General features: G+C 45.3%; 1 protein-coding gene across 2 annotated transcripts in view; it reads left to right on the top strand.

The window, feature by feature from the left end:
* The window catches only part of MEGF11 (multiple EGF like domains 11), a 253,885-nt gene that overhangs the window by 230,505 nt on the left and 11,213 nt on the right, over nt 1-12,167 (top strand). Inside the window, exons 22-23 of one of the 2 annotated variants that reach the window (XM_077785950.1) lie at nt 3,509-3,627; nt 10,152-10,218. The exons of the other annotated variant lie outside the window; for it this stretch is intronic. Of the exons in view, the coding sequence (XP_077642076.1) occupies nt 3,509-3,627; nt 10,152-10,218 (186 nt within the window). The remainder of the gene's footprint in view (nt 1-3,508; nt 3,628-10,151; nt 10,219-12,167) is intronic. 2 annotated transcript variants of the gene reach the window in all.

Genomic DNA, 12,167 nt, shown 5'->3' with positions numbered 1-12,167 from the left:
AGGGAGAGCCCCCAGGAGCGCTCGTGCATTTTGGGACCATTTTGGGACCATTTTGGGACCGTTTTGGTTCCTCCTGGGGCAGCCCTGGCTGGGCTCTGGTGCTGCCCAAGGTGTATCCATGGAGGAGATCCTTTAATAAATCCTTGCTTTATTCTTTAACTCCATTTAGTCTCTGTTCTAGGTCAGCCTTCACAAGGCAACAACAGCAATATTGCACAGAGGGAACAGGAATTCCAACCTTCACCTGCAGGTTTGCTTGTGCATTAAAGGCAGAATACCATAAAGGCTTGTCCAATGGATAGAATCCCATGTAAACCCATGCACTTTGGCAAGAATTCCACCTGGATGGCTGCAGCATCCAGCCTTCTGTGGGTTGTAACATTATGGCTCTCCTGAATCACCAGTTGTTCTTTTGACTGTTCACTTATTTGGGTAATGGTGGTGTTGTTTCTGAATAGAGTCACATACACAGATCCCTAGCTCCTGGAGGCAGCAATTTCCTCCAGCACATTTATTTCTGGAGGATGTTTTTGGTATTTACATCCTCAGCTCCTGTGAGACTGATAATCCATGCATATGTGTGAGAGAGATTATGAGGAAGGGGAGCCCCCTGGGCAGCCCTTGGACTCTTTTGCATTTGTGGATGAAGGATGTGGCAGCAAAACACACACTTTGTCCAGCAGCCAGGGGAGAAGAAAACCACCCGTGCTGGGAGGACTTAGCCACAGCACATAGATCCAAGAGCAAACTTTCCTGAAATCAAAATGGTGCTCCTCAGCATGAGAGCAGTGCACTACATCCAAAAAAGATTTTAAAGTGCACGTTGTTTAGTTCAAGGAGATAGGACCAGAATGGAAAACTGTGTGGTAGTGCTGGAGAGCAGCAGGGATTTCTTAGTGGGACTTTCACAAAAACTTGGCTATGGGCTGAAGTGATGTTTGAGGTCTTATCAAGGTCTTAGCAAACTTTCTGGTATGGGTGAATCCTCTGCTGAGAGCCAAGAGCTAAGCAAAGCTTGACACAAATAAAGCATCCTGAAGCCTAGACAAGACACTTCCAGAAATGATCTGCAGATGATGGGTGGTGGGAGGTGGCAGAGTGAACCCTCCTGTTTGGAGCCTTCAGCCGTCTCACTGACACTGTGTGGGCAGAGAAGACCCACACAAAGAGAAGGAAGCAGCTCCATTTAGCAGTTGAGAAGTCTGGCTCTGTATTTACTGCAGAGTGCTTACTTATTCCCTTTTTTGTGACTGGGCTGGTGCCCAGTTTCCTCAAAACTGTCCTGCAGGATGGGGACTGATGCTCTGTGGCACCCCACAGCCCAGGCTCAGAGCAGGAGCTCAGTCTAATTGCCTTTCCTTTAGGCATTTAATTCTTTCCTTACTGTTTAGACCAGAATAAAATTCTCACCTTTGAGAAGAGAGAATTTTTTTGTGGGTTGGTGGGTTTTTTTGTTGTTTTTTTTTAAACAGGGATAGCATTAGATTTGAATTTGATGTATTTCCAGCCAGCAGTTACAAGAGCTTCATGAATAAATGTGTAGAAAATGGACTGTGCTATCAAGGTAAATCAGCCTGGGTGGCTACTTAGGTATCGACCAGAGGGAACTGTGTAGAAAGAGTAATTCTGAGTTCAGGGTGCTGCGTGCAAGGGCGGTTAGAAAAGGATTTTGGGGGATGTGTACAAGCTAGGGTCATTAATTCAACACTGTGCTAAGTAGTGGAGCACTCTGGTAGAGTTTTATTTCAGCTGATTTTGGGTGCAGAGAACAAGCTCCAGCCAGCTGAGCTGGGGGAGAACTCGCCTTGTCTCAGGTGGCTCCCGGTGACATCTGTGGCACCTCAAACCCCACAGCAGAGCCACAGGGTCCTGGCTCTTCCTTCCAGCTGGTCCTGGCTCACAGCCAGTGGGGAAGGGAAGGGGGAGGGCAGAGCTGACTCCACCACCACTTTCAGAGCAGAAAGACACAGATCCAAGTGTCCTGTTTAACTGGGACTGTGGGCTGTGGGGAGGGAGGATGGGCCCAAGCCCCCAAAGCAGGCTGAAGGCTGTAATGCTGGGGGCACACACTGACATGAGGGGTGGGTTCCAGCCCCAGTTCCCACTGGCAGACCCCAGGAGAGATGTGCTTCCTGTTGGTTTGATTGTAAATGTCACAGAGTTGTAGCAGGGGGAGATGGCAGAGCCCTGGCAGCCTGGCTGACAGATACTCAATGCAAAGAATTCAGCTCTGGAATCACATCCTGATCTGAGATCATTTGTTAGCAGCAACTCTGGAAAACAGCTGGGACTCAAAGGCTCTGCACTTACCACAAAACAGAGCTAACCTCGAAAATCTCTTTGCATGTTTCAGCAGAAAAGCAGTGCTTGGTCAGAGCTGCACATGCAGGAGCAGCTTCCCCTGAGCCCTGAGCCAGAGCCCTTACATAAGAGACACCCTGCAGATAAACCCACTTCTTGGAAACAGGATATTCTGCAGTAAATTTGGCTCAATCTAGATCTCCACAAGATGTCAGCAAAGCAAAGTGCATGTTTAGAGTGAGGCAAATGCAGAGGGCAAGGAGAGGAGGTGATGGTGGCTGGGGACCCCAAGTCCCTGCCCTTCCCCACCCATCGCTGCCATCCTTCAGTAAAGGTGATGGGCTCAAGCAGCCACCCCAGCACTTCATTACCCTTTGACATGAAGATGTTCCCCACAACCAACCTCTCTGCCTGCAGTTTGAGCCCATGCTTTAGCAAAGCCCATTCATTTGCTCCTTACAGGGCCTTGGTGTTTAAATGATGCTGCTCCAGTTGAAATTTTCCATCCCTTCTCCTGATGGTACTTTGAAATGTGTATCCATTTGTTACGCAGCTGGAACCAGATTGGGATTGATGCTTTCATTAGAACTGCCAGATTAAATATGATGCCTTTCTTGGTAAATTATTCTGTTTGGTAAATGTGTTTATAACTTAAAATTGAGGAAGTAGATAAAATATCTCTGAGCATACAATGTAAATGCCCAGGTTTGCCTTTCAGGGCTCCAGCTTTGGTTTTTGAAAAGCCTTTGCACACAATGGAAAACGTTTTGTACTCCTTGGTACAGTTACAGCACCTTGATTTCTAACATTACTCCTGGTTTTGTAACAAAAAGGTTTCATTTGTTTCAACTGCAAGACTGCTCAGGGGCTCTTCCATGGGCAGCTGTGTTGCAGCCCATGCATCTCCCGAGTTTTGCCTCCTTCCCCTCACCTGCAAAGCAGCTGGACTGTCAGAAATGACGTTATTAACACCTTCAAGAAGATAACACTGTATTTTTAAAATATTTTGCTTTTTTTCCTCTTATATTTAATGCTAATAGTCAAGAGCTTCACACCATAATGCAGGATAGATTGCATCTGCAGATGTTTTAGAACACCCAGTACTCCAACAAAGATTTCTAAACTACATTGTCTCTGCTGTGTTTTCAGTTTCTTAAGAACTGTTGTGGCTTCCAAAGTATTTTGTGATGACTTGTTTTCTTCCCAGATATACCCCAGGGTAGCAGCAGTGTTCATTGTTTTTCCAATCCAAGCTACCACACTCTCTCATGTGGGGTGACTTCACGCTTCTTTCCCAGTAATCTGGATGGAAACAGCTCCTGTAAGGTAGATATTACCCCACCCCACTGTAGCAATGTTCTTATCAGTTCAAGGAAATCAATCAAAGCAATGTCTCTCGGGCCCTGTTGTCTGCCAGCACTATTTCAAACTCCAGGGTAGCATTCCTGATGTTCCAGCACTGAAAGGTTGGATTTCCCCTCCCTGTATCTTCCCAGTCTCTGGGAATGGGAACTGCAGTCTCATGCCTGTCTGGGTCAGCAAGGCTCGGTGTCTTGGCAACTCTGAGGTATGTTTGCTTCTCAGAAGAGATAAATAACTCAGTAAATATAATTATCCACTAACACAACACCAGTAAATCAATGAAGCATTAATCAGTAATCTCTCTTTGCTGTTTCATTGTTTCCCACATCAGACAAACAAATTCCCTGCTGACACAGACAAGCAGAAGGATGCAAGAAGGTACCTGGTTAGCTTTTGAGGACTGTCCTGACTCATCCAGGGACATTTTGGGAGCTCTGCTTCACTCCTGGCTCTCCAGCAGAGCTATTCCAGCCCTATCACTGGAACATCCAGGAGCACCTTCCTTATCATTTGTTGCAATTGATTTCCTCAGACCATTCATGAACAACACCGTGACTCAATTCAGCACTTTAGCAGTAAATTTAGATATGGCAAATGGTAAAACAGCTCCTGCTTTGGAGCCTTAATAAGCCCAGGTGTGGCAAAGCAGAGGGAGCAGGGGAAAAAGGAAATGCAGTTGATTTCATCAAGGTTGTCAGCTTTAAAAATGATGATGGTTCAGGCTGTGTCACCTTAATCCAAATGTAACTGGAATGCCTTATAAACAAGATCAGTGCAAAAAAGACAGTATTGTACAGGACAGGCAAAAATATCTGTACATGTGCTCCTGTAAGTAATTTCTTAGTTGTTAAAAGAAAATCTCATTAAAATGTAATAGAAAGGCTGGCTCCAGAGATTTCTCAGAGAAATGTTTAGACAGATGTGTAAATAAGTTTTTTGATGTAGATGGTCCCCTTGCATCATGAATTTTTGCTCCCCAAATTGAAAGTGCAAACGCCCATAATGTCAAATTTAGGATGAGTGTCCATCTGGACCACTAATCCTTTTGCAGAAATTTAAATTAATTCAGAAAAGGTCAAAGCCAGCACCTATCCTGGATTCCCAGCCTGCAGTGCCATCTTCTCACAGAACTACTTCAAAAATTAAGCTGCTGGAAAGGTTTAATCCCCAAGTGGTGCTTTGGGACTTTCCTGGAAGCTGCTCCCCCGCTGCAGCTCTGGCCATTGTAGCCAGGTTGTCCTGATAATCACTGAAAGACCAATAGAACTGGTATTTTCAGGGTATTTATCAAAATATATGGCCTGATATTTCCTTTAGATCTCCCACCATCTCACTTATTAATGAGAATGCTTTGCAGGACTGAATAGATGAGGATGGCCAAAAATACACTTTGTCTGTCTGCAGCTCTGCAGCCAAGTAAGACAAAGGAGCATATAAAGCTCTAATAGCTGCCTTAACGAGTTCATTTCCAAATCAGCTTGCCTGGTGCCATTCTCACTTTCTGCAGAGAAATGTGCACAAGTTGTACTTGGAGGATTCATTTCTTTAGAGTGCCAGCTGGGGTCACAAAGGAACCAGCACAGATGCAAAATGGGAAAAAAAAAAAAAAAAAAAAAAACAAAAAAAAAAAAAAAAAAAACAAAAAAAAAAAAAAAAAAAAAAAAAAAACAAAAAAAAACCACACAACAACAAAAAAACGCAGAGGAATGTCAGAATGTCTGAAGTGCTGAGCCAGACCCGGGATGTGTTACCTCCCTGTGCCCCAAGGAGATCAGGCCTGGAGGTGCTGGGCTGGAGCCATTCCTCTCTCTGAGCCTGGGCAAAGCACAGAGGCAGGACAGCTGGGAGCCCTGCTCCAGTTTGAGGAGAGTTTTCTCTCCTCTGCTTCCCTGCCCTTCTCTCCTTTCTTTTTGTGTCTTTTGCATTTTCTCCCCTCTTTTCTTAGTGATCTTTCCACTCTAGTCTCTTTTTTATTTCTCACGTCCCTATTCCTGTTCTCTTTTCTCCCCCAGCTCTACACCTATCATTCCAATTTTGTTCCTCCTCTCCCATCCCCAGGATGTGTGCTGACCCTGCTGCAGTCCCAGGGTGGCACCTCTGGAGGGAAGGAGCTGGGTGAGGCTTTAGCAGGAGCTGAAGGGCCCAGCTCTGCACTGGGCACAGTTTGTGACATGGGTCTGTCTGCACGGGATGGGAGCAGGGCCAGCCTTCAGCAGGGGGAAGGATCTCACCTCCTCATGCCCCCTCTGGCAGACACACACCTGGCCACTGCTCAGGTCCTGGAGGTGAACTGGAGCTGCTGAGAGACAAGCACCAGTGGAGGCACCAAACCCTCCCCAGTGTGTTTGGGGCTGGGGTTGTGCCAGTGGAACACAGGCAGGAGGAAAACAAGTGGGAGGATAAGGGGGAGCCTATCAGAAGAGACTGAAAAAAGGCTTAGCTGCTTTTATCTGGCAGAATGAATGCTGAGGGGGAGCGTGATTGCCATCTATAAATACAGCAAGGTAAACACGAGGAGGGAGGAGAGCTATTTAAGTGAGATGACAGAGCTGGCTTGAGAACAAATGAGGAAGAACTGGCCATGAATGCATCGAAGCTGGAAATTAGATTTCTACCATCAGATCAGTGAGATTTTGGAATAATTTCCCAGGAAGACTAATGGGACAAAGAAATCTGATTACTGTTAAAATGGAGCTTGATCAGCTCTCTGAGGGATTGTGTGCCTGGGTGTTTGCAATAAAAGGCAGCTGGACACAGGGACTGGGGGCTCCAAGCCCTTCCAGTCCTGTCCCCAAGCCTGTGCCAGGTGCCAGCAGGAGCTTGTAGGGCTGAGCTTCATCTCTGAGAATGGATCTGCAGCTCTGAGGTTCAGGAGGAGGCTCCAGCATCTCAGTGCAAGCTTTTAACTCCCAGCACTTTGCCACAAGTAATTGCTCTTCCCACAGGAGAGAGCTTGGCAAGTCAGCTCGGGAGAAGTGCTGGAACCACTGGAGCCAAGAGATGTTTTACTGTGAGTTTAACTGAAGCCAAACCTTGACCTTTGCTTAGGAGTTCCTACAATAGGTTTGGCCTTTTTTCTCATGACATGTGCAACAGCAACTAGTAATGATGCTGCAAGTTGCTGAGGAGTATGAGACATGAACTCAGGTGACCTTTTGCCACAGAATTAGCAAAAATTTCTGAAGCAGATAAATGGAGATTACATACCTCCATACCTGTGTCTTCACATCAGAGCTCTCATTGCTGAGCCACAGAGCAGATTTCAGAGATTTCAGATTTCAGAGCTGCTGAGGACCTGTTTTACTCAGAGGATGTTTGGCAGGACCACTCACAGAACCCCTCTCAGGGCTTCAAGGCCAGCTTTGCGTCTGAGTTTTTGTATTGTGCATGAAGTCAAAACAAACCTCACTTTTATCAAGTGCTGCAAAGTTTGTGAAGAATCCTCTGTGTAAAGGATGAAGCTGCTGCACAGCTCAGAAGCAAATGGAGAATTCTCACCTTGAGCTTTTGCAAAGCTCATAATTCCATCCTCATTCCCTTCCAGCAGCAAAAACCCAGGTGTTGGTTTCTACAGACATCATAAAAATCAATTGCTATTAGATGTCCTGATTTTTTAAAGCCAGCAGTTTCACATCTATTAAAGGAAGTCCTAAATTCCACCAAAGACTTCACATAAAATTAGAAAATGCAAAACAGAGGTCACTGGAAATGGTCTGACTGGATGTCACCCAGCTAATAAAAAGGAATTCAGTACAGAAAGCAGCATTTAAGTACCTTTGACTAAAACTTGCCCAAGAAAAAGGAGGACTGCAAATACAGAATGGCTGCAGCACATTCAGGATGGGCATCTAAAACTGAGCAGCACAAGCTTGGACCAGGGAGACCTGAAGTCAGTAGTTAGGGAAATAAATGTCAAATTATTGATTGCTCTCCTGGAGGATACAGGTATGATGGAATTCCTGCCAGCACTTCTTTGCCTAATCACCGTGAACTTAAAAACCTGGGCATTGACAAATGGCTGGTGGTGATCAAGTGGCCACTGTCATCTATCCAGCTATTTCAGAGAGGCAGATAATGACTTTGTTTACTCAGGTTGGTATCTCGTTGATCTTAAAAGAAAAGGTGCCAGATATGAGGTAGTTTTAACCAAATTGCTAAAATTACCAGCCTGGAATTTTAATGGATAAATTTACTATGAAGGATTTCTTCCTCCAGAAAAGCAATTTTGCCTCACAGTAAAAATTGAAATATTTTCTATCTTAAAAAAAAAAAAGTTAACAAATGATAGTGTGCTAAGAAATGATAGTAGCACAAAGAGACAGCTATAATCACATTCAGAAAAACTACATTCAGTAAAACTTAGAAATGTCCCCAAATCATTTCATTTTAAAAAATCAATTCTAGCCCGTAGCTCTTCATGCCAAATTTTAGGTTTGTGAGCTGATTTATAAATCCTGCAAACCCACAGCTTTTAATAGAAACCCCAAGACTTTAATAAATGTGCTCTAAGTGGTGCAGCTGGGTTGAAAAATCAGCATTTGTGTTCTGGCTGCAAGTTTTGAAGAGCAGAACAAAGCCATGGGCTCTGCTGAGGAGAACTGAGGGTGCCAAGGGTCAAATTCCTCCCAGTGACCACATTCCAAATGGATCTGCTCTTCATGCCCCTGCCACTGCTGGGCTGTCCAACTGCCCCATCCATCCATCCATCATCCATCCATCCATCATCCATCATCCATCCATCCATCCATCATCCATCCATCATCCATCCATCCATCCATCCTTCATCCATCCATCCATCATCCATCCATCATCCATCCATCCATCCATCATCCATCCATCCATCATCCATCCATCATCCATCCATCATCCATCCATTATCCATCCATCCATCCATCCATCATCCATCATCCATCCATCATCCATCCATCCATCATCCATCCATCCATCCGTCCATCCATCCATCATCCATCCATCCATCATCCATCCATCCATCATCCATCCATCCATCCATCATCCATCCATCCATCCGTCCGTCCGTCCATCCATCCATCATCCATACCTCCATCCATCATCCATCCATCCATCCATCCATCATCCATCCATCATCCACCCATCCGTCCATCCATCCATCCATCCGTCCGTCCATCCATCATCCATCCATCCATCCATCATCCATCATCCATCCATCCCTGCCTCTGCTGTCTCTGTTCCCATCCCTAGTTTGGGGAAGCACAGGGAGCTGCTGGATGATCAGGAAATGACTCCTGTGCTCTCCAGGCTTCCTGCAGAGCTTCCTCAGTGTTGGGGACAGCAGGAGCACGGAGGGCACAGGGACACCACAGGGATGCTGTACCCAGGGTGGGGTGGCAGCAGCACTGAGGGCTGTTGGAAAGGACTCTGGAGGGGTGAAAATGCCTTTGGAATGTGGCTGTAGGTGCTGGGTCCCAGCTGGGATTTAATATCCCAATAGGCTTCAATACATCAGTGGGGGCTTTTTTCCAGGTCTAAAAACCTATTAAGACAGCTAAGGAAAAAGGAATGATAGATCAGGAAAAATTAAATGTTGTGGTAATTGTGAATACTCTCTTTCCATTTTAACTTCCCTTCTGTTTAGCATTTTCCTGTAAATACAGTAAAATGGCAGAGCTGAATGCTTCCAAGCACAGCAGGAGGCTTCCCAGTCTGGAAGCAGACACAGGAGGGCAGTGATGGCTTCGTATCTTTTCAGAAACAAGGCTGGGATTTGCTCTTGAATTGACACTTCCTCTGGACCAGCTGTATTCCAGCAGGTGTGGCTCTCAATAATGTGAGGAGGAAAACTCAGCAGTTTTAGCACCTACAGCAATTCCCAGACCCCCCTGCAGGGCTCAGCTGGTGACCACTGATCTGTGGAGCCCCTTCTGCTCTGTCCCAGCCCAGTGGGGCCGGGCAGCCCAAAGCAGAGGCTCCTCTCCTCTCACTGCTCGCTCTGGGAGGAGCTGTCCCAGCAGCAGCACCTGCAGGGTGGACTCTCCTCTGCTGGCAGATCCACAGGGGCCTTTGTCTCCAGCATTGCCAAAGAGATTTTCCTTGAACTGAGAGAACTCGTGTCCCTGCATCTCCTGTCGGTGCACCCACAGCTGTGTCACAGACCCCCAGGCTCCAGGCAGCCCCTCTGTGCATGCTGCTCTAGGGCTCTGATCCATCCATCTCCATGGGACATTTTGGAGCGTGTCACCCCACGTCCACAGGCATCCCTGTCGTGGTTCCAAAGGAAATCCTGTGTTCTCCAGCATGTTTGTGTTCATGGCTTGGTGAAGTGACTTTCCTTTGTGATTTTCCCTAATGCCAGTGAACAGCTGTGCAGCTCACACACATCAAGGGCTGAGAAGGTGAGGCCAAGGCAGGAGTCACCTCCCATTCTTACTCCTGACATCCTTGGGCTGTAGTCTGGGGTGGGAACTGTCTGTCTCTTCCAGCATTAACCCATTATCATACTTTTTGAACAGCTCAGTTACAAAATCCTTGACAGAGAAACTGCAGACTGGAGACCCTACAGCTATCTGAATGAACTAGGTCAGTAATTTTTAAACACTTTAATCACTTTAGTAGACTCTAGAGCAATTCCAAATCCAAATCAGCCTTTCATAAAGGCATAAACAATAATGAGGAATATTGGTGTTGTCTTTAGTTCACAATCAGAATTGCCAGTAGTGAAAGATGGAGAATTAAAAATTGTTTCCTTTACCACAAACCACAGACTGGGAAAGCAAAGTCAATATTCATTTTAGTCTCCCTTCCAAGGTTGCTATGTTGAATCACTATCATCTACTCTATAAATGTTTTTTTAAGGACTAACTCAGGACATTAAAAATTCAAATTTGGCTTTTTTTTTTTTTTTCTTTCATGCTTAATAAAGCTTAGCACTAAATACTGGCATCTTGATGAAGGTGTGGAGCCTCTGTGGGAGCTTGGGTGTGCAATGCTCCATTATCTCCCAGTAAATCATTCCGTGGCAATTCTGAACCACCAGCCAGTGCAACCAAGCCAAGAGTGAAGTGTAATTGCCTCTTCTGAGTTTATTCTTCCTGGCTTGACTTTTAACAGGGTTTTTAGCAGCTCTTAGCTCAAATCCTGCCCAGATTTAGTGCTTTGGATGCTATTTGTTTTCCTATCTGAGCACTCGGAGTTTGGCTCATCAGTAGCCCAAAGCTTTTGCCCTTTCCTTTCCTGGGATTAGTAACATCTCACTGAAAATATGCAGGAGGAGGGAAAGTGCAGCATTAGGGGGTATTATGGGATTTTCAAGGTCAACTATCTCACAGCTCACATGGCAAAGGAATGAACATAGGGCAGCACCAGGCATCACATCATGGCCCTGCCACGCCGTGCCTCGCTCCAAAGGTAACTCTTGCTTGCATCAGGAAAATCACAAATCTGTCAAGCTTCAGTGCAAAATCTTTTCATCCTTAACACCATCCACGTTTTCTATGTAATAAGCTGCAGAACCACTGTTGTGCTTACCTGTATGTGACATGGAGGTGGCTGTGTGTGAGGGTTTCCAAATGCTTCTCAAACCACAATAATTTTCCTTTTACCATTTTGCAGCTTTTTTTGCACACTATTTGCTCTATTTGTGTTTAACTTGTGCTGTCCTGAGCTCCCCATGTGCCACCTCTGTTCTGCATTCATGCATTTTATTTTTCCAGCAGAAATGATGCTAAATGCCTCTGCAGCAAGAATGATCTAGAAGTGATAAATACTTTAGCTAAGGAGCCTCCAGCAAAACACTCCATTTTTTCCCATAGCATTTTGCATCCAAGATAACTTTTTCTTTCTTTTTTCAAACTAATTAATGAAAATTAGATTTTTTTTTTCCTTTCTTCTTAGGACCAGAATTAATGCCTGCTCATGCTAACTTTCACAACGTTGAATCCTTGCTGAGATCAAGGCTGTTTTTACATGCAAATAAAAAGTTTTCACGTCTTTTACTGTTGTGCAATAAAAGCTGCAGGTTCCTCTAATGAAAATTTCCAAAGAGAGTTTAAATCTTCAAGTTTGAATTATAAATATAACATAAAAGTCCGATAAGGTCACACAGGGAATCCTGACTTTCAAACATCATCAAGCAAGGAAGTACCACAGTTGAAAACGTGTTCAACCTTCTGATGCCATGATCAGCCTTAGTTTCATAACACAGATGCTCCAACTCTTGTATTGGAAGAGCAGCCAAGCCTTGGGCAGGGCTGGACTCAGTTAAAAAGTTAAAAATAGCAGTGGACAACTGCCCAACTCCTCTGCTGTGACCCCATGAATTGTCACAGAGAGCAGATGTGGGAGTGAGCCAAGGAGAGGGAAATAGAAGAGAAATGGAAGAGAAATTTGGAATGGATGGAAACTCGCTCCTGGTTCTTCAGTCAGTGACTTCTGTGGTGATCCCAAAGGATGGGACCCAGCAGATGAGGAGAACCAGGCTCCCAGAAATGCCTGCAGCCCTGCTAGAAACTGCTGGTGTCCTAAACATG

This window comes from Lonchura striata, chromosome 11, assembly GCF_046129695.1.
Source record: "Lonchura striata isolate bLonStr1 chromosome 11, bLonStr1.mat, whole genome shotgun sequence".
NCBI lineage: Eukaryota > Metazoa > Chordata > Aves > Passeriformes > Estrildidae > Lonchura > Lonchura striata.
This window is presented reverse-complemented; position numbering and strand designations above follow the sequence as displayed.